The sequence below is a fragment of the Geotrypetes seraphini genome, chromosome 6 (assembly GCF_902459505.1).
Source record: "Geotrypetes seraphini chromosome 6, aGeoSer1.1, whole genome shotgun sequence".
In the NCBI taxonomy this organism is placed as follows: domain Eukaryota; kingdom Metazoa; phylum Chordata; class Amphibia; order Gymnophiona; family Dermophiidae; genus Geotrypetes; species Geotrypetes seraphini.
The window spans coordinates 60,155,842-60,174,970 of record NC_047089.1 but is presented as its reverse complement, the minus strand read 5'-3'; the positions used below and the strand labels follow the sequence as shown (position 1 = coordinate 60,174,970).

General features: G+C 44.0%; 1 protein-coding gene across 6 annotated transcripts in view; it reads left to right on the top strand.

Moving 5' to 3' along the window:
* FAM124A (family with sequence similarity 124 member A) overlaps nucleotides 1-18,356 on the top strand; it is a 76,092-nt gene extending 57,736 nt beyond the window's left edge. For 3 of the 6 annotated variants that reach the window (XM_033949880.1, XM_033949882.1, XM_033949883.1), the window contains one exon: nucleotides 15,798-18,356. In XM_033949880.1, the coding sequence (XP_033805771.1) occupies nucleotides 15,798-16,616 (819 nt within the window). In that variant the 3' untranslated portion in view covers nucleotides 16,617-18,356. Of the gene's footprint in view, nucleotides 1-13,648; nucleotides 13,677-14,485; nucleotides 14,600-15,797 lie in introns of all 6 variants that reach the window. The other 3 variants (XM_033949884.1, XM_033949885.1, XM_033949881.1) reach the window with 3 other exon arrangements.
* Nucleotides 18,357-19,129: the final 773 nt, after the last annotated feature.

Sequence of the window (19,129 nt, the reverse complement as noted above, 5' to 3'; positions counted from 1 at the left end):
ACCAAAAAGGAATAAAATGCTAGAAATTTCTCTAAAGCAAATGGAGGATCAAGCTATGAAAATCGTTATGGCTTTATACACCTAGAATCTAGAAGTAAATGGAGATTGGAGGGTATGATGATTTTTAAAAATATTAATGCACATTGCGCAGCAACCATAGAACTTATGGCATGCAAGGTTGTGCTCTGTCTACCCCCCAAAAAAGCTTATATTTGGTCCGAGCTCAGAGAAGCAACTGTGACCAGAGAATCGAGCCTGGGTCCCTCAAGTTCCACAGCTTTAATCACTGCACAAGACTGTTCGACAAAATTAATTGCTTTGGCTACTGCTCTGAATGGTAACTGGCAGGCGGGTTCTGTAGTGACTCGAATTCGGAAGCGTGGCAGGTCATTTATTTTATCAAGACGGCTGTCACTGTTTGGCTTGAAGGGGATAAAACAGTAGTACATCCACTAAAATGGATTATGTGCTTAAATAGAGTAATGTATCACTCGCCTTTCTGTAAACAGACTCCAGAACTCCAGAAGGCTTTGGAAATAAAAGCTGGCATATTCTTGCCACACTCCAGAGGAGCACTTGAGAGGATGAAGTGCTGCTATAAATAGCAATGAGTCCACTATCACATACCAGATTTTAAAGATTTAAAAACTATAGTCAGGCACTCTGCAAAAAACACAGAGCCCTTTTACTAAGTTGCAGTAAGCACTAATGTGTGCTTACCACAGGGTGTGTTCTCAGTGGCATAGTGAGGGTAGGAGGAAGCCCGGAGCGGTAGCTCCCCCTCTCCCCACCCCTTCCTCGCCCTCCCTTCCCTCCTCCATACCTCTTTAAATCTTCACCAGTGTGAGCAGCATCTCTAGCCTGCTGCCAGCGTTGGCTTTACCTCTGACGTCAATTCCTAGTCCTGTGACCCAGAAGTGATTTAAGAGGGGAGCCAGGCTGGCATGAGCAGATTTAAAGAGGTACCGGGGGGGGGGAAGGGAGGGCATGACCATAGCATGTGGGGGGGTCAGAGAAGTACCAGCGCCCTGTCACCTCCAGGGCCCGCTAAAAGCAATACAGTGTCCCTCCACTAGGTGGCACTACTAAAGTTAGGCACGCTTCCAAAATGGTGGAAGCCCTACGGGGGGTGCTGGCCCAGTATGGAAGCCACACCACTTTAAGGTCACCCCAGACACACAAGGGTCAGAGGCAGATGGCTTGGTTTCATTAAGACGTTAGGCACAAAAACAGCACCACAAAATAAAACATGTGCAGAATCACATACAGGCAATGAAGTAAAATGAAACACACACTCTTAAGTGGCAATGAAACACAGCAGCAGCAGTAGGGTTTAAGATGGCCTCTGCAGTTTCTGTCCTGCAGCTGTGCCGCACCCTGCTCCTCAGTGCAGCAATTTCTAGGTGTGTGGTTATCTCAAAGGAAGCAAAAAAGAGAAAAGAACATAAGAATAACCTTACTAGGTTAGACCAATGGTCCATCAAGCCCAGTAGCCCATTCTCATGGTGGCCAACCCAGGTCACTAGTACCTGGCCAAAAACCAGCAATATTCCATGCTACTGATACAGGGCAAGCAGTGGCTTCCCCCATGTCTTTCTCAATAACAGACTTTGAACTTTTCCTCCAGGAACCTTTCTTAAAACCAGCTACGTTATCCGCTCTTACCACATCCTCTTCGCAACGCATTCCAGAACTTAACTATTCTCTGAGTGAAAAAATATTTCCTCCTATTGGTTTTAAAAGTATTTCCCTGTAATTTCATCGAGTGTCGCCTAATCTTTGTAATTTTTGATGGAGTGAAAAATCGATCCACTTGTACCCGTTCTACTCCACTCAGGATTTTGTAAGCTTCAATCAGGTCTCCCCTCAGCCTTTTTTTTTCCAAGCTGAAGAGTCCTAACCATTTTAGTCTTTCCTCATGAGAGAAGTTCCATCCCCTTTACCATCTTGGTCGCTCTTCTTTGAACCTTCTCCAGTGTCGCCATATCTTTCTTGAGATAAGGAGACCAAAATTGAATGCAATACTCCAGATGAGGTCGCACCATGGAGCGATACAGGGGCATTATAACATTCTTAGTCTTGCTAACCATCCCTTTTTTTTTTTTTATAATTCCTAGCATCCTGTTTGCTTTTTTGGTCACCGCTGCACATTGGGCAATAAGCAAGACTGAAATAGAAACAGTCTTAAACAGTTCCTTCAGAATGTCCCATTCACCAACAATTAAGCTTTGCAATCCTCCAGCCAGTTAACCAACAAAGGGTACAACATTGGCTTCAAAAAGGAAAAAAAAAGAGAAAAACAAAAACTCCCAGTTTAAACAGTCCTTCCTTGCACACACAGCCTTATAGTTCTCTCTTATACTTGTGCCAGCAAATTTAACAAACAGTTCTGTGCAAAATATTCCAAACAGCTCCAGAGCCAAAAAGAAAAAAAAATAATTTCTCCAGTTCTCAGATGTCAGCAACTAAGAATATTTCCCTCTGTCCTGTGCACAGTCTTATTCTCAAAAGAAGTCTCCTTATGTTCAAAGTCTTTAGGCAATTCAAAAATACCAAAACAATTCTGTTCCTTTTAACAGGTTTCCATTGCTTCTACCTGCTCACCTTCAAAAGGTAGTTCATCAGAAACCACCATATATTCCTCATGGGTTGGCAGTTCTGGTGGAGTAAGCTGATCAGGTTCTTCCAGCTCTAACATCTCCACATCAGGCTTCAATTAGGGCTGGGTTCTACTACTGTCTCTTTCTGCCTTGCCTGCTTCCATTCACCTCCCTCTTCTCTTGCCTGAAGCTCTGTCTTATATTGCTGGGAACCCCGCCCATACCTGCATGGAATCAGCATGGGCAAAAACTCCCTCTGGCTCCCCCTTTGGCTAAGCTGCAGATTGCAGTCAGGAAAATAATACTGCTTCTTTATAGAAGGTTTGGTTTTTCCTGCTGACTTTTATTAGCTATCCCTTTGGACTAGACAAAGCTATCCTGCCAGGGACCAGGATTAGAAGGACCTGTATTAGGATAGTCAGCCCCAACTGCCTGCGAACCGTGGAAACCTTCAAGGTGAGCTTTAATCCCCTTTGACACCGGATTACTTTTATATTTAAACTGTGGCAAGTCAGGAGATGCGCTAGATTTGCTACAGCCCCCATAGATTACCTGAGGAAGTCCATCCCCTCCCCCCTTACTACTCCACTGGTCCCACAGTAATCTTATTTTTTAGCTCTAGAGGTGGAGTGTAGGCGTGTCCTGCACTAATTGGTTAGCACAGCTACATCACTATGTGCTAACCAATTAGCACGGGATTAGTATGAGAACCCTTACTACCTAGAAAATAGGTGTCAGTAGGTGCCCACATGCTAATAGCCACACGCTAATGAGAAAATTAGCATGTGGTCATTAATAGGCAACATGGGGCCATTTTACTGCTGCACTAAAAGTTGCCTCAGCGAACAGGAAAGACCCATGCTGGAGATAGCCCTGGCCACTTTAAGCGCGGCTTAATAAAAGGGCCCCAGAGTTGATGGCTAGAACCCTAAGGAACCAACAACATAATAGGAGATGTAGTGTATATCCTTGGTGTGTCACTTTTGTGCAGAAAAGGCCTATGAACCAATCTTTGACTAAACCGAACCAATCTGTGATTGCTGGATGCCTACTTCCTGCATCTGCATTCAGCCTCACTATCACCATGGACACTGGCATACCAAGGAACATCTGCACTTCATCACGATGTATGGAGAGGGGAAGAAGACAGATTTATGGGACACCAGAATGCCTTAAGACTTTTTAGTGGCACCAGTACAATAAGCATTGGTGTCTGAATTATCATGGACCGGAGAGTTCCCTTGGCCTGTTTTTTGTCATCTAGACTGGAGGAATGTGTGATCTGACTGGGCCAAGAAAGACACCTGAATACTGGACTGAGGGCAGATTTTGGTCTGAAGAAGAGAAGGAACATTGGCTTTTGGAAAGGACAGACTGATTTCTGTGGGCTCTTCCCTCCTAGGCCCTCTTACAGTCCATGCTTTTCATTCATGTCATTGAAAAGTGTCAAGAAAAATGTGGAATAACTTGTAAGTTTCATGACTCCACATCATTCTCTTCTTGGTTGGGCTGAGAACTTTTCAATGGCCCCTCATATTCATTGTTGAAGTCCTGAAAATCAGGCTGGGCTAGACTAGAGGACCCCTTTTTCTAAAGGAATCTTGGTGCCCTTAGGGTGCTTAAATTGAGACATTCAGTTATAGACTTGTCCCTTTCTTGTTTACTGCCATTCTTCACAGTTGTGGTCTCCCTGTTATAAACAGATCATTCAATATGTTTTACTTTCTGTGGGAACTGATAGGGAAAGTTCAGAGGCTAAAATTGGGGGTTTTCTAGAATTATTTTATTTATTTTTCCAATTTATAACTCGCCTACTACTTTTAATTGTTAAAGTGCCCTAGAAATTTTATTGTAGCAATAAAGTCCTCCATCGAAGATTATTCTGCCTTACTTAACAACATTGCATAAAGAGTTTTAAGGACCTGTATTTGAGAAGCCCCGCCCACTACCTCCTGAGCTGATTAAGCTGCCCTTTGAACTTTGAAAAAAACCACTGGTCATCCAGATTCCAGCAGAGAGAGGAGGAAGGAAGTCATCTGTTTGTCTCTCCACTGGAGGATTGCAGCTGAACTGAAGCTCATCCAATCCCTCCTGGGCTGATTAAGCTGCCCTTTAAAGAGCTGCGTGTCAGGCGGGCCTGCACCGCAGGGTGTGTGGCCCTTCATGTGGACCAAGCTAAAATCTCTGTCCAAATTCACCCATAAGCATTAACAGTCCACAAAGCTATTTAATAGAAGACCAATGGATCCGCTAATTAATCCATTTATTTACTCTACTTTTTATATCTAGCTCTAAGCTCAACATTCAACTGACCCACATGGGTTACTTTACCTATCCTATACCTACCATCTGCGGATATTAAAAAGAAATACAAACACACAAAACTTGTCAAACGTACAAACCTTTTACAAATTACAGTCACTCAGCTTTATACCCATGATAGATCCTTCAATCTAGTCCCTCACTTATATAGCAACGCTAGATCTGTAATAAACAAACTCTTGTTGCTCAGTGAATTAATTTGCACTGACGATGTAGGCTTTGCCTTCTTTGCTGAAACATGGCTCAGAGAGGTAAATAGTCCAGGATCAGCTCACCTTTGCCCCTTAGTATCCTACACTCTGAGGACCGAATAAAAGAGGAGGTGGATTCAGCCACCCTACTTGGCTTAGAATACATGATATGTTCTCTAGAGGATGAAGCTGATAATTTCCCGAGCATTGTCGATATACTCAAGTTTCAAGTTTATTAAGTATTTGATATCCCACCGTTCATTACATCTAGGCAATATACTAATAATATATTGCCCTTTTGGAGTTTGGTCTTTAACACTAATAGTCTGGTCTCTAACCAGAATAGTCAATATGTTCTCCACCTCCCATTTCACCTCATTGAGGATTAAAAACACCCTACAACCGATTGTCCCCTCATCTAAGGGAGTGAAATACAAACGAATATTCAACACCCTCTTCACGTTTGCAGCTACCAGAAAGCACAGTTACTTACCGTAACAGGTGTTATCCAGGGACAGCAGGCAGATATTCCCACACATGGGTGACGTCAGCAACGGAGCCCCGCAGCGGACAGCCTCGAAAGCAAACTTGCTTGAAGATCTCGAACTTTCGAGTGCTGCATCGCGCATGCGCGCGTGCCTTCCCGCCCGAACTAGGGGGCGCATCTCCTGTGAGGATCCTCAGTTCAGATACCAAGCCAAGAAGCCAACCAGGGGAGGTGGGTGGGTTGTGGGAATTTCTGCCTGCTGTCCCTGGATAACACCTGTTACGGTAAGTAACTGTGCTTTATCCCAGGACAAGCAGGCAGCATATTCCCACACATGGGTGACCTCCAAGCTAAGTAAAAAGGGAGGAGGGAAGTTGGCAATTTACGAGAAAATATTTTGCAAAACAGATTGGCCAAAATGGCCATCCCTCCTGGATAAAGTATCCAGACAGTAATGAGAGGTGAAAGTATGAACCGAGGACCAAGTAGCAGCTTTGCAAATTTCCTCAATAGGAGTTGATCTGAGGAAAGCAACAGAAGCCGCCATAGCTCGAACTTTGTGGCCCGTCACTCGACCTTGTAGAGGAAGACCAGCCTGAGCATAGCAAAAAGAAATACAAGCAGCCATCCAGTTGGAGATGGTACGCTTCGAGACAGGACGGCCCAACCTATTTGGATCAAAAGAAAGGAAAAGTTGAGGAGAAGTCCTGTGAGGTTGAGTACGTTGAAGATAAAATGCCAACGCACGTTTACAGTCCAAAGTATGTAGAGACGCCTCACCAGGGTGAGAATGCGGTTTAGGAAAAAATACTGGTAGCACAATAGATTAATTTAAATGAAAATCAGACACTACTTTAGGTAAGAATTTTGGATGTGTACGTAGAACCACCTTATCATGGTGAAAAACTATGAAAGGCGGATCCGAGACTAAAGCTTGCAACTCACTGACTCGACGAGCCGAAGTGAGGGCAATTAAGAAAACAACTTTCCAAGTAAGATATTTAAAATGAGACAAGTCAATAGGCTCAAACGGAGGTTTCATCAGTTGAGCCAGAACCACATTAAGATCCCAAACCACAGGAGGCGGTTTAACTGGAGGATGGAGATTGAAAAGTCCCTTCATAAAACGAGCAACCAGAGGATGTGCCGAGAGAGGTTTTCTATCCAGAGGTTGATGAAAAGCAGCAATGGCACTAAGATGAACTCTAATAGAGGTGGATTGAAGGCCAGACTGAGATAAATGAAGCAAATAATCCAGAACTGAATTCAGAGGGGAAGATTTCGGTTGAAGACTATGAGTGGAACACCAAGCCGAGAACCTGGTCCACTTATGACCATAACATTGACGAGTGGACGGTTTTCTGGACGCCAGAAAGACATCCTGAACAGACTGAGAAAATTGAGAAGGATCAGTCAAGTGGAAAGGAACCAAGCCGTCAAGTGAAGAGACTGTAGGTTGGGATGAAGTAAAGACCCCTGACTCTGAGTGAGCAGAGAAGGAAAAACTGGTAGAAGAAGAGGTTCCCTGATGCTGAGTTGAAGAAGAAGAGAGAACCAAGGTTGTCAGGGCCACCTGGGAGCTATGAGAATCATTGTGGCATGGTCCGACTTCAATTTGACCAGAGTTCTGAGAATTAGAGGGAATGGAGGGAATGCATAAAGAAACTGACCCCTCCAATCCAGAAGAAAAGCATCCGCCTCTAGACGAAGAGGCGAGAAAATGCGGGAACAAAACAGAGGAAGTTTGAAGTTGTTGGGTGACACAAAGAGATCCACCCGAGGAGTTCCCCATCGAGCAAATACTTGACGAAGTGTAGGGGAGTTGAGCGTCCATTCGTGAGGTAGAAGCAGACGACTCAATTTGTCTGCAAGGCAATTCTGTTGACCCTGAATATATACCGCCCTGAGAAGGATGTTGTGAGAAATCGCCCAATGCCACAACCTCAGAGCTTCCTGACAAAGGGAGTGGGAGCCCGTCCCACCCTGTTTGTTGACATAATACATTGTTACTTGATTGTCCGTCCGAACAAGGACTACTTGGTCGTGAAAGAGGTGAAGAAAAGCTTTGAGAGCAAGAAAGATCGCTCTGAGTTCCAACAGATTGATGTGACAACGACGATCTGTGGCGGTCCACAACCCTTGCGTACGGAGACCATCTATGTGGGCTCCCCATGCGTATTCGGACGAATCTGTTGTGAGTACTTTCTGATGAGGAAGGTGGTGAAACTGCAAACCTCTGGAAAGATTGGAAGAGAGCATCCATCAGTGGAGAGACTTCTTTAATAAAGGCGTCACTGCTATGTGACGAGAAGGTGGATCTAGGCCCTGCTGCCACTGAGACGCCAGAGTCCACTGAGGGACGCGAAGGTGGAGTCTTGCAAAGGGAGTCACATGTACCGTAGATGCCATATGCCCGAGGAGGACCATCATTTGACGAGCCGTGAGCGTTGACATGGAAATTACGCGATGACAAAGGTGTAGTAGGGTTTCTTGACGATTGAGAGGAAGGAAAGCTCTCATGTGAACCGAGTCCAATACTGCGCCAATAAATTGGATCGATTGAGTTGGAACTAGCTGAGATTTTGGAAAGTTGATATGAAACCCCAGACTTTGAAGAAAAGAAATAGTCTGAAGGGTCGCTTGAGTAACCCCTGGAAGAGAAGGGGCTTTGATAAGCCAATCGTCGAGGTAAGGAAATACCTGAAGCCCTCGAGCACAAAGGGCTGCAGCTACCACGACTAGACACTTGGTAAAGACCCTGGGGGAGGTCGCCAAGCCAAACGGAAGAACCCTGTATTGAAGATGAAGGTTCCCCACCTTGAACCGGAGATATTTGCGGAATTTCGGATGAACAGGAATGTGAGTATAAGCCTCTTTGAGGTCCAGTGAGCACATCCAATCTCCCTGATCCATGAGAGAATACAAAACTGGAAGAGAGAGCATGAGAAACTTCTCTTTGACTAGAAATTTGTTGAGAGCACGGAGATCCAGAATAGGTCGCAAATCCCCCGTCTTTTGGGAACTAGGAAGTATCTGGAGTAAAACCCTAGATTGTGCTCGGAAGGAGGAATCTCCTCCACAGCTCGAAGGCGAAGAAGTGCCTGAGCCTCCCGAAGAAGAAGGGGGAGTTGCGAGAGACTGGAAAGACACTCTCCTGGAGGATGATCTGGAGGCACCTGAAGGAGTCGTAGAGAGTATCCCTCGCGGATGACCGTGAGGACCCAGAGGTCCAATGTAATGGTTTCCCAGACAGATATAAAAAGGGAAATGCGGCCTCCGATGGGCAGGGAGGAGTTCGGATGCAAGGTGATTGGAATGCTCACCACTGGACCGTCAAAAAGATGAAGTGGATTTTGTCGCAGCAGGCGTCTGGGGCTTCTGAGGACGCTGTTGTTGAGGCCTTCTAGGTGGAGGCCTAGAGAAAGCTGGCGTGGACTTCATAGGGTATCTACGAGCCGGAGGTTTGTAAGCCCTAGATGTGGAAGGTTTTGGTTTAGGGCGTATAAGAGAGGCGAAAGAACGTTCATGTTCCAAGAGCCTTTTAGTAGCGGCCTCAATCGAGTCATCAAAAAGCTCAGAGCCCTGGCACGATAGGTTTGCTAACCGATCTTGTAAATTGGGATCCATGTCCACTATTCTGAGCCAGGCCAGACGTCGCATGGCCACTGCGAACGCCGATACCCGAGAAGAAAGTTCAAATGCATTGTAAGATGCCTGCAGCATGAAGAGACGCAATTGTGAGAGAGATTGAATAATTTGTTTATACTCAGCAAGGCGTTCTCTGGGCCAGTCTGGGCAAAAGGATGACAACTGTTTCAAAAAATAATTAAAATATGAAGTGAAGACATAGTTATAGTTTAGAATTTGGTTAGTCATCATCGAATTTGATAAAGTCTTTGTCCAAATTTATCCATAGTGTGACCTTCACGCCCTGGTGGAACTGTAGCAGACACTTTAGAAGGATGAGCTTTCTTCAGGGATGATTCCACTACTAAAGATTGGTGAGAAAGTTGTGATTTCTCAAACCCCTTGCAAGGCACAGTACGATATCAAGACTCCAACTTAGATGGGATCGCTGTCACAGAGTAAGGAGTCTCCATATTCCGCAAAAAAGTCTGCTTCAACACAGGTGTCATGGGCAGCCGCAATGTTTCTTTGGGAGGATGGGAAAGTTCCATATCTGCCAAATACTCAGGTGTGTACTTCGAATCTGAATGTAAGTCGATGTTAAGAGCCTGGCCCATGTCGAAGACAAACTTTGCAAAGGAGGAAGACTTCGACGTAGAAGCTTCCTGAGGAGAGGCAGAGCGAGAGTGAGGCACCACTGAAAAAGATGGGGAGGTCTTGCGGGAATACTGGGAAACTGGCTCCGAACCGAGACATAAGGTAACAGAGGATGCTGCACTACCAGTTAGAGGCGGTGTGGTGGAATGTTTCCGCTTAAGACTCCGAGACGGAGAAGTGCGCGGAGTACGAGGTTTTGCTAAAGGAGACCGTTCCCGAGGCAAAAGCCTCGAAGGTGGGGTCCTCGACCTAGAATGCCTCGATGAAACAGAAGAGGCAACAGTACTTTGAGAGCGAGGCACGTGTTTCGAAGAATCTGAAGGCCTCAAGCTCCTCGAGGAAAGGACCTTCGAAGACTTAGAGCGGTGCTTCGATCGAGGTAAAGACCGCTTAGAGGCTCGGTCAGGTGAAGAGTCCGAGGAAGAGACTCGAGATCGAGACTTGCGGCGAGGTGACCGCCGACGAGGCAGGGACTGCTGCTCAGGCTGGACCTGTGAAGACAAGGTCGAGGTCGGGACCAATTGTGCCACGATTGAGGAAATTTGCGTGGTCAAAATTGACTTGAGCATGTCCTCAAACATAGGGACAGAGACCAAGGGACTCGGAGTCACGGGAGGTCTCGTGCGTTCCATTGAGGGCGACCTCGGAGGAGAGTATTCCCTCGATTTGGAAGCACGTTTGGAAGACGGTCTCGAAGACGGAGTCGAACCTGGAGCCCCAGGTTGCGAGGTATTAGACTCCGTTGGCTTCTTAGGATTGGTACCTGAAAAGGAAGCAGGAGACTTACCCCCCAGTCCAGGCTTCGAGGACACCGAGGAGGCCTTCGAGGCCGAGGACCCGGAGGTCTTCGAGGCCGAGGCCTGCAGAGTAGGCGAAGTCGAAGTCTTTGTACTCGAGGCTTGTCCCGAAGTGGAGGGTTTCACAGATGCCTCGGTCGAGGCTACCGCTTTTTCGGGCTCCATTCGAGGAAAAAGCTCGAAGAACCTGTCGCAGCGGCGCTTAAAGGCACGAGGTTGAAGAGTGAGGCAGCGAAGGCAGTCTTCAGGACGATGAGTCGTCCCCAAGCAGAGCATACACCGACTATGGGGGTCAGTAATGGAAATAGTCCTGCCACACTGATAACACCGTTTGAACCCGGTAACAGGCCGGGACATAGAAAGGACAAAGTCCATGTCGAGAACGAGGGAGAGAGGCCTAGGCCTCAATCTCCCAACCCGACGCAAAAAAACAAAAACTAAAAGTTTTACTTCTTTTTTTTTTTTTTTACAAGTAGAAACAAAATGAAACACAGCGACCGAACAGAAATAAAGACTACTCAGCCGCGGTGAAGAGAAGGCACAACGCTACGGGAACTAAGTCGACAAGTCTTCTCAGCTCCGCGGAAAACGTTGAACTGAGGATCCTCACAGGAGATGCGCCCCCTAGTTCGGGCGGGAAGGCACGCGCGCATGCGCGATGCAGCACTCGAAAGTTCGAGGTCTTCAAGCAAGTTTGCTTTCGAGGCTGTCCGCTGCGGGGCTCCATTGCTGACATCACCCATGTGTGGGAATATGCTGCCTGCTTGTCCTGGGATAACCTGGAATGACATTCCAGAACCCGTAAGAACATAACTTAATTACCTCATCTTTAGAAAGCTACTTAGGAGCTAGATTCACTAAGGGCATGGATCGTATCCAAACCGTGAGGGATCCGATCTGTTTCCAGGGGGCTGATTCACGAATTGTCCTCATGCAAATGAGGTGCGATTGGAACCAACCGACAGCAGGGATCGCTGAATAGTGATCCCAACGCATGCGCAGACCATCTGTAGATCCATTGGATTCTATGAGTCGGAGCTGTTACCGACGTCGCTAAAAGCCACGTTACTGTTTTGTAAAAGGGGGGAAGATAAATTAAATTAAGATGTGAAAAATAGAGCTTTTAACTATCTGGGCACAAAACTGACTTTTCCTCCTTATTCTGTATATTTTTATAAACTAAAATGGTTCTCACGAGGCAAAGTGCTTTGCATTTGAGTGGAACATTTTAAGGTTGTTTTGTAACCCATATGATTGAGTACAATAAATGTAAAGCATTAGGACCGCATATTGAAGAAACAAGGGTTTTGTCCAGGTCTTATTTGAGGCTATGAAGTCTTCCATGGTTTTAACATGCAGGCCAAGTCTTTGCTGATCTCCAGCTCCCCCTCCCTCTTTCCTCACCCATTTATGAAACCTGGCATCTGTTATCTTTCCCTGGGATTGCTCTTCAGGACTGAATAGCCTCCTGTTTCCATACTTAGCATCACCATAGAGGTTTCCTTTCTTTTCAAATGCGCTGTTTGTTCTATTGGTTTCCAATTAAACCTCGCTCATTAGCATATTGGCACTCTGTATTGACATTGGTAGAACTATAGACCCCATCAATTTTTTTGTACATTTTTGTAAAAACATTCAGTTTGTATTACGCCTTTATCCCATGGAAGCGCATTATGTTTTAAGCAATGGGTATGGGGAAGCAGACCTACATTTGCTATGTTTGCTAGGGCCTGTCGAACATGCTAGGCCTGTGTTTCTCAAATGTTTAACTATGGGAAGCTTCCTTTTGCATAGAATGTTGATATAAGAATTGACCAGACAACAGAAAGGTGAGAGAGACGTCTTTCAACCAAATAAACGAGTCTTTATTAAAATAAGGTTGGTCCCAGCAAGGATCCCAGTTTCAGCGTATAGTAGATGCCTTCCTCAGGGGTCACTTGGCTAGTGGATGCTGAGTACAAAACACGCTTGTAGACACAATCTGCAGCCTTTAAAATCTCTGGGTGTCTGTGTATTCAAGGCACCAGACCCTGCCCCCATTCATACTGCTACAAACCTTTTTTTTAAGATATATATATCTTTATTCATTTTAAAGCCAAAAATAAGTGCAACATATTATACAGATATTTTACACTTTAACAGCACTTAGATTCTATCAAATTATATTTTATGACAAATACATATATCATTCCCCCCCCCCCCCTTTCTACATATCCAACAATTGCACTCAAATTAAAAGTATCTCCCCACCCACCCTGGACGTGTATGATCAAAGGGAAAAATCAACAATCACTCCTTACAGAATTTTGTCAATGGCTCCCAAATATCCATAGATTTCCTATAATGTCCCTGATGTATGGCCATCATACGTTCCATTTTAAAAGTGTGGCATAGAGATTCCCACCAGAAAGTATAATTTAACCGATCCCAGTTTTTCCAGTTCCTCAAAATAAGTTGTATGGCAAATTGTATAGCCAAATAGCACAGTATTGTACGTCAATGCCACTGGATTTTCCAATATTTTATTCACTTGACCCCAAACTGCTACAAACCTTGAATTGCAGAAAAAAAGCGCCACAACTTATTCCAAGAATAAGTGACAGCGACGATTGTTTATTATTTGCTTGACTTATGAGGGGATGCACAAAACGGTTTGTGGACTATCGCCCTAGTTCTAAATATGGTGCTGAAAACTGTGCATGCAAATTTGAGCACATGCACAATTTAATAGGCAAATGAGCCAATAGCGCTGAAAACGAGATGCTAATAATTAAATTTACGCGTACATCTTTAGGCTGCGAAGTCCACACATGCAATTTCTGTTACTGCTCAACTGTGTTGTAAAAGGATTGTCCAACTTTATCATGGTAGGAGGTCATTACGTGTCAATGGTAAGAGAAGTGCTTGTACCTGATTTAAGACAGGTATGTTATGCTGTGATACGTGATAATAATTTTTCTTTGATAGGTCCTCGTCTGTGGAAAGCCCTTCCCAGGTACTTGTGATTCTATACCTCTCTTAAACAATTTTAAAATACTTGTTTGCGCATGCTTTCTCAATGGCATAGATTGTTATTGATGTATGCTAAGTTTCTGCAATGTTCTTAATGAAACTATATACACTTGTTTTATATACATTACATTAGTGACTTCTATTCCACCAATACCTTGCAGTTCTAGGCGGATTACAAAAGAAGATAACTGGACATTTCCAGGAAAATTACAAATTAGGGTGCTGTTTACATGGTTGAGATTTTGATGGGAAATTTACAAGAGTCATGGAGATGTGTTATGATTTCTTGATAAATTTTTTGAATAACAGGGTTTTGATTTCTTTTCAAAATGATTTGAAGTCGTTCATTGTTGTCAGCATGTTGGAGAGGAGGTGATCAAGTTTTGCTGCTTGCGTTGCTAGTACGTTGTCATATATCTTCTTGCGCTATGTACTTTTGATTTGGGGGGGGTAAATGGGGTCTGAGTTCTCTTTTGTCTGGTTGATTTTTTCCAGTTTAGGCGATTGATTAGCTACGTGGGGGCAGTGCCATTCATTACTTGGAATAATAGAGAGTAGAATTTGAATAGTATTCGCGCTTGTATAGGTAGCCAGTGCGGTGGTGATGTGGTCATATTTGCTTAGTGAATAGATCAGTCTGAGGGCTGTGTTTTGTACTGTCTGTAATTGTTTTATCATGTTTGCAGGGCACGGCAGGTAGAGGATATTGCAGTAGTCTAAAAGTCCTAGGACTAGGGATTGGACTATGAGCCTATATTGCTCTTTGTCAAAGAATTTTCTTATTTTTTGCAGGTTGCGCATGACTATAATGGCTTTCTGGATGGTCTTGTCGATTTGAACTTGCATGGTGCAGCATCTATCTAGCATCACTCTGAGGAGTTTTACGCGGACTGTATTGGGCATTTGGTAGCATTTATTTCTAATTCTGTTATGGATGAGGTTTTGTCCATTTCTAGCAATAGAAATTTAGTTTTATCTGAGTTCAGCTTTAATTTGTGATCTATCCATTTTTCCACTGCTTCTAGTGTTTTTTTTTTCCATTTTTCTATTGAGGTGGGGGCTGGTGGGTCGAAAGGGAGGAGAATGGTGATGTCATCTGCTTAGCTGAGTGGTGTTACCTCTAGATTATCTAGACTGGACCTAAGGGAGGTTATAAAGAGGTTGAAGAGTGTTGGAGATAGTGGTGAGCCTTGGGGAACGCCACAGGGGTTAGACCAGGATAGATAGATAGATATTTATTGTAAGCCACTTAGGGCTTCTTTTACAAAGCTGTGGTAGCAGCTGCTGCTGCGGTAATTGCTCTGATGCCTACAGGGATTTAATGGGCGTTGGAGCATTTGCAGTGCGGCAACCATTACTGCAGCTTTGTAAAAGGGGAGGTGGGGGTTAGTCAATAGACAGGGTATAAAATTTAAAAATAAATACAGTAAAACCTTGGTTTATGAGCATAATTCATACCAAAAACATGCTTGTAATCCAAAACACTCGTATATGAAAGCGAATTTCCCCATAAGAAATAATGGAAACTCAGACAATTCGTTCCACAACCCAAAAACTTTAATACAAAATACTATACGTACTCGTACTGCAAGACCTCGCTCGTTTAGAACAGTCACTACACTCCCGCAGCGTCAGAGAGAGAAGAACCATCAGCTCAGTTGTGATGATGTGACGCGTGTATACTGTATGTCCTTGTATTGCAAGACATTGCTGGTATATCAAGTTAAAATTTAATCAAATGTTTTGCTTGTCTTGCAAAACACTTGCAATCCAAGGTTTTACTGTAAATATTTATTTTGTACCTGGTACAGTGAAGGGTTAAGTGACATGTCCAGAGTCACAAGGAGCTGTAGTGAAAATTGAACCCAATTCCTTGGATTCTCAGGCCACTGTACTAATTAGATGACTACTCCATTCCCCCAAGAGTAGTTATTGTAAATGTCATGACAATGTTTATTGACTTTGCATTCCTGAGCAGTGATCTATATCCATTGGCTCCCACTAATTCAATAATGTACTGTGGTAGTGAGGCATTTCAGGGTCCTGATGTTGATGCTGCCATAGGCTCACTCATAGTGCTAATTTCTCCTCTTTTTTTTTTCAGCAGGTATGCCAGCTACACAAGAAGTCCACCAGACAGAGCAGGTTCCAAAGCTCTGCATCAAAAAGCTATGGCATCACTTCTTCGCTCATCCTTCACAACCTCAGATCTGCAGTGGACAAACCTGAGCTGCATCACGCCAGCAGTCTTAACCAGTCTCTTGGTGGTTCCCAGTGGGATCTGGTGGACAGCGATCATGGAGATCTCTCCAGAAGATCTAGTAGTGCGTCCAGTGCTTCGTGGTCTTTTCAGCGAAGTAGGTCTCTGTTTTGCCTGCCAACAACAAGCTCCTTTCCATCCTGTGAGTCCTTTCCATTGAGTGAACCATCTTTCCAAGTTTTAAGCAATGGACTCCCAACAGCCAAAGCACCTGTATGGAGGTGTCATCCCAGATTTAGTTTAGATGATCTTGAGGGCGCACAAGAGACAGATGTTGACACGGGAATGAAACTGTCTTGTTCTGACCTATCTGTCGTCTCTGCCTATTCATCTCTTAATGGTTTCTGTAGTGATCTAGAAGCTTCACTGCCTTCCAAAGGGCATTGTATCAGCAGTTTAAAACAAGATGTCTCAAGGGTGAAATTGCTTTCGGCAAAAAGCAGTGTCATTGAGGTTTCCAATAGTTCCCTTCCTTCACTCTCTGATTGGTCTTCCAGCTCTTACATATCATCTTCAGCACCTCCCTGCGTACCTGACTTCCCAATGAAACCATCTCGTAATAAAGCAATCTCTTGGGAAAGCAGTCAGACTGCAAAGGATATGCAACAACCTTCAGAAATTCAAATGTCTCCAAGTGCTGAAGAAGAAGAATTCTTCATCTGAGATCTTCCTGGGCTGCTGCAGTTAAGACTAACCAAGTGACTAATGTATGCCTTATATATCTACAGTATAAAATATGGACTTTATTTAGATAGCTAATAAGTTTTTTTTATGAGATGTCTGGACACAGAAATGAATGCACAAATGATTTTCCTATTTTGCTAGAAGACAGCTTTAATCTGAAGATAACACAAGAAAGAAAAAACAGCATCAACCTGTGCCTGCTGCTCATGTTATCCTGCAATACAAGTGGCTCTTTCTAGGTCCTCTGAATCATTGTCCCCAAACACAATATGGCTGTCATGTTAGTCTACTTCCATGCACAGAAACAAAGGGTGACAAATTGGGGGAGGAGAATGAATAGAAGCTGGTACCTTTTTATTGGGCTAAAAATGCATTTTTGATTAGCTTTTAGGAGCTAATGTTCCCTACCTCAGATCAGAAGAGAATGCGGAAAAGATGAGGTGGTAATTAGAGTCCACAATTGTAATGAGGAAAAGGAGGAGAATGTGGTATAATGGTTAGAGCTATAGCCTCAGCACCCTGAGGTTGTGAGTTCAAACCCTGCACTGCTCCAGTGCATTGCCACCATACCATTGGGTTGCTTTTATCAGAGCTCTTTATGTATTCTCTAACACACCTATATGAGATTAGTCCAATTTGGACTCCCGATGAAGGCTTTAAAACCGAAACACAGCTTGTTTTGAATCCTTTATAAGAACTTTTTTTTTTTATCAGCAAAGAGCTTTTACAGAATTGATCACTTCGCTTTTCTCCACTGTGCCTGTTTGACTCCCACTTGTTTGGATACCTTGTTGGCTTTTTGGGGGTTGTTCGTATCTTCAAGTTTCAAGTTTTATTACCATTTGATGAATCGCTTATACAAATTTTCTAAGCGATGTACAATTTAAAAAGCCACTAGATAGTGGTCTCACATACAATTGGACAAACTAAACACCATACAAACTAATTAAATCAATTAACATTTTAGCAATCATATTAGAGACAGACATGATTGAAGAAGGAAAGGAGGGAAAAGTTACAACTTCATTCTCTATTGGAAATTACATAAAAGGAAAAAAACAATAGGGAGGGCAGGGGGTTAATGAGTTTGATATTCGTGGCAAAATGTAAGGGGTCCAAGATAGGCCGTATTACACATCAAAAGCGTCTTGAAACAAAAAAGTTTTTTGTAATTTTTAGTAATCTTCTTTGCTTAGAGTGATTAGAGCTATAGCCTCAGCACCCTGAGGATGTGAGTTCAAACCCTGCACGGCTCTTTGTGACCCTGGGCAAGTCACTTAATCCTCCACTGCCCCAGGTACATTAGATAGACTGTGAGAGATAGGGAAAATGCTCAAGTATCTGAATTATAACCCGTTCTGAGCTCCTTTGGGAGAACAGGCTAAAAAAAATCAAATAAATAATTAGGGTCCTTCTTGGTAATGTCATCTTTTTTTCTCATTTTGTTCTGACCTAAGGAAGGAAATGTTAACTGCCAAAAGCTAGTCAAGAAATGTGTTATGTTGATCCGATAAAAAGGTTTTGGTAGAAGTAGATTTCCCAATATGTTAAGCACTAAAAGTCTGCTGCTGCCAATGGGATCGCTGACACTGCATGGACCAGTCCTTGAAGATTAAATCCACCAGTAGGTATCATATTCTTTAGGACCTTATGGTTTTTATTTGTGAACCTTTATTTCTGGGCAATAAACAAGAATGACATCAAGTAAGAAAGCTAAAACATTTGAGATTCCTTTGAGCTGTAGATTGATTTTTCACGTGTCTCTTCATTCTTGGATGACTAATGCTGATGGTATGCTACTTTTGCGTCAAGAGAAAAAATGGACACCGCTATTGAAAATGGCACTGTGCCTTAGGATTAGGTGCAATTATTTCTCCGCAATTCATTAGAAAATGGGCAAATCCCCTTTACAAATTAGCAGGTTTTGGTATCAAGCTTTGCTGTGCTTCTGTTCTGAAATGATACCAGCTATGGACTGCACTGCAAAAGCTGAACCAAATTAATATGCACTAATTCATCTTGGTATATTCAGCAGAGTTCTAACATATTTCTGGCGCACTGTACTTCTAATGACACGGTGACGAACTTTATCACCATCCCCGTGGTTAACGGCGGGAAACCATTCCCATGTCATTCTTTAAGGGGAGAGGGAAGAATCGGAGTATGAATGGGTTCAACCACTGTCCCTCAAGCATTGCACTGAAGAATGCCGGTGTAGAAGAACTGAGGTTGACCAGGGCAGGATTAATTCGTCGAGGGCCCCTAGGCATACAAGTACACTGGGCCCCCTGCCCCGCCCCGCCCCACCCCACCATGCGCCCAGGCGGAAACAGGAAGTTGCATCAGTGGGAAGCTTTGGGCAAGCAGCACCGCTTGCACAATTACAATTCCCATTGTCTTTCTTACCCGCGTTGCTTGCTTGTCTTACTTTCCATCGATTGGGGGGGGGCCCCGCGATGCCGATTGATGCTGGAGGGGCCCATCGTCATTTG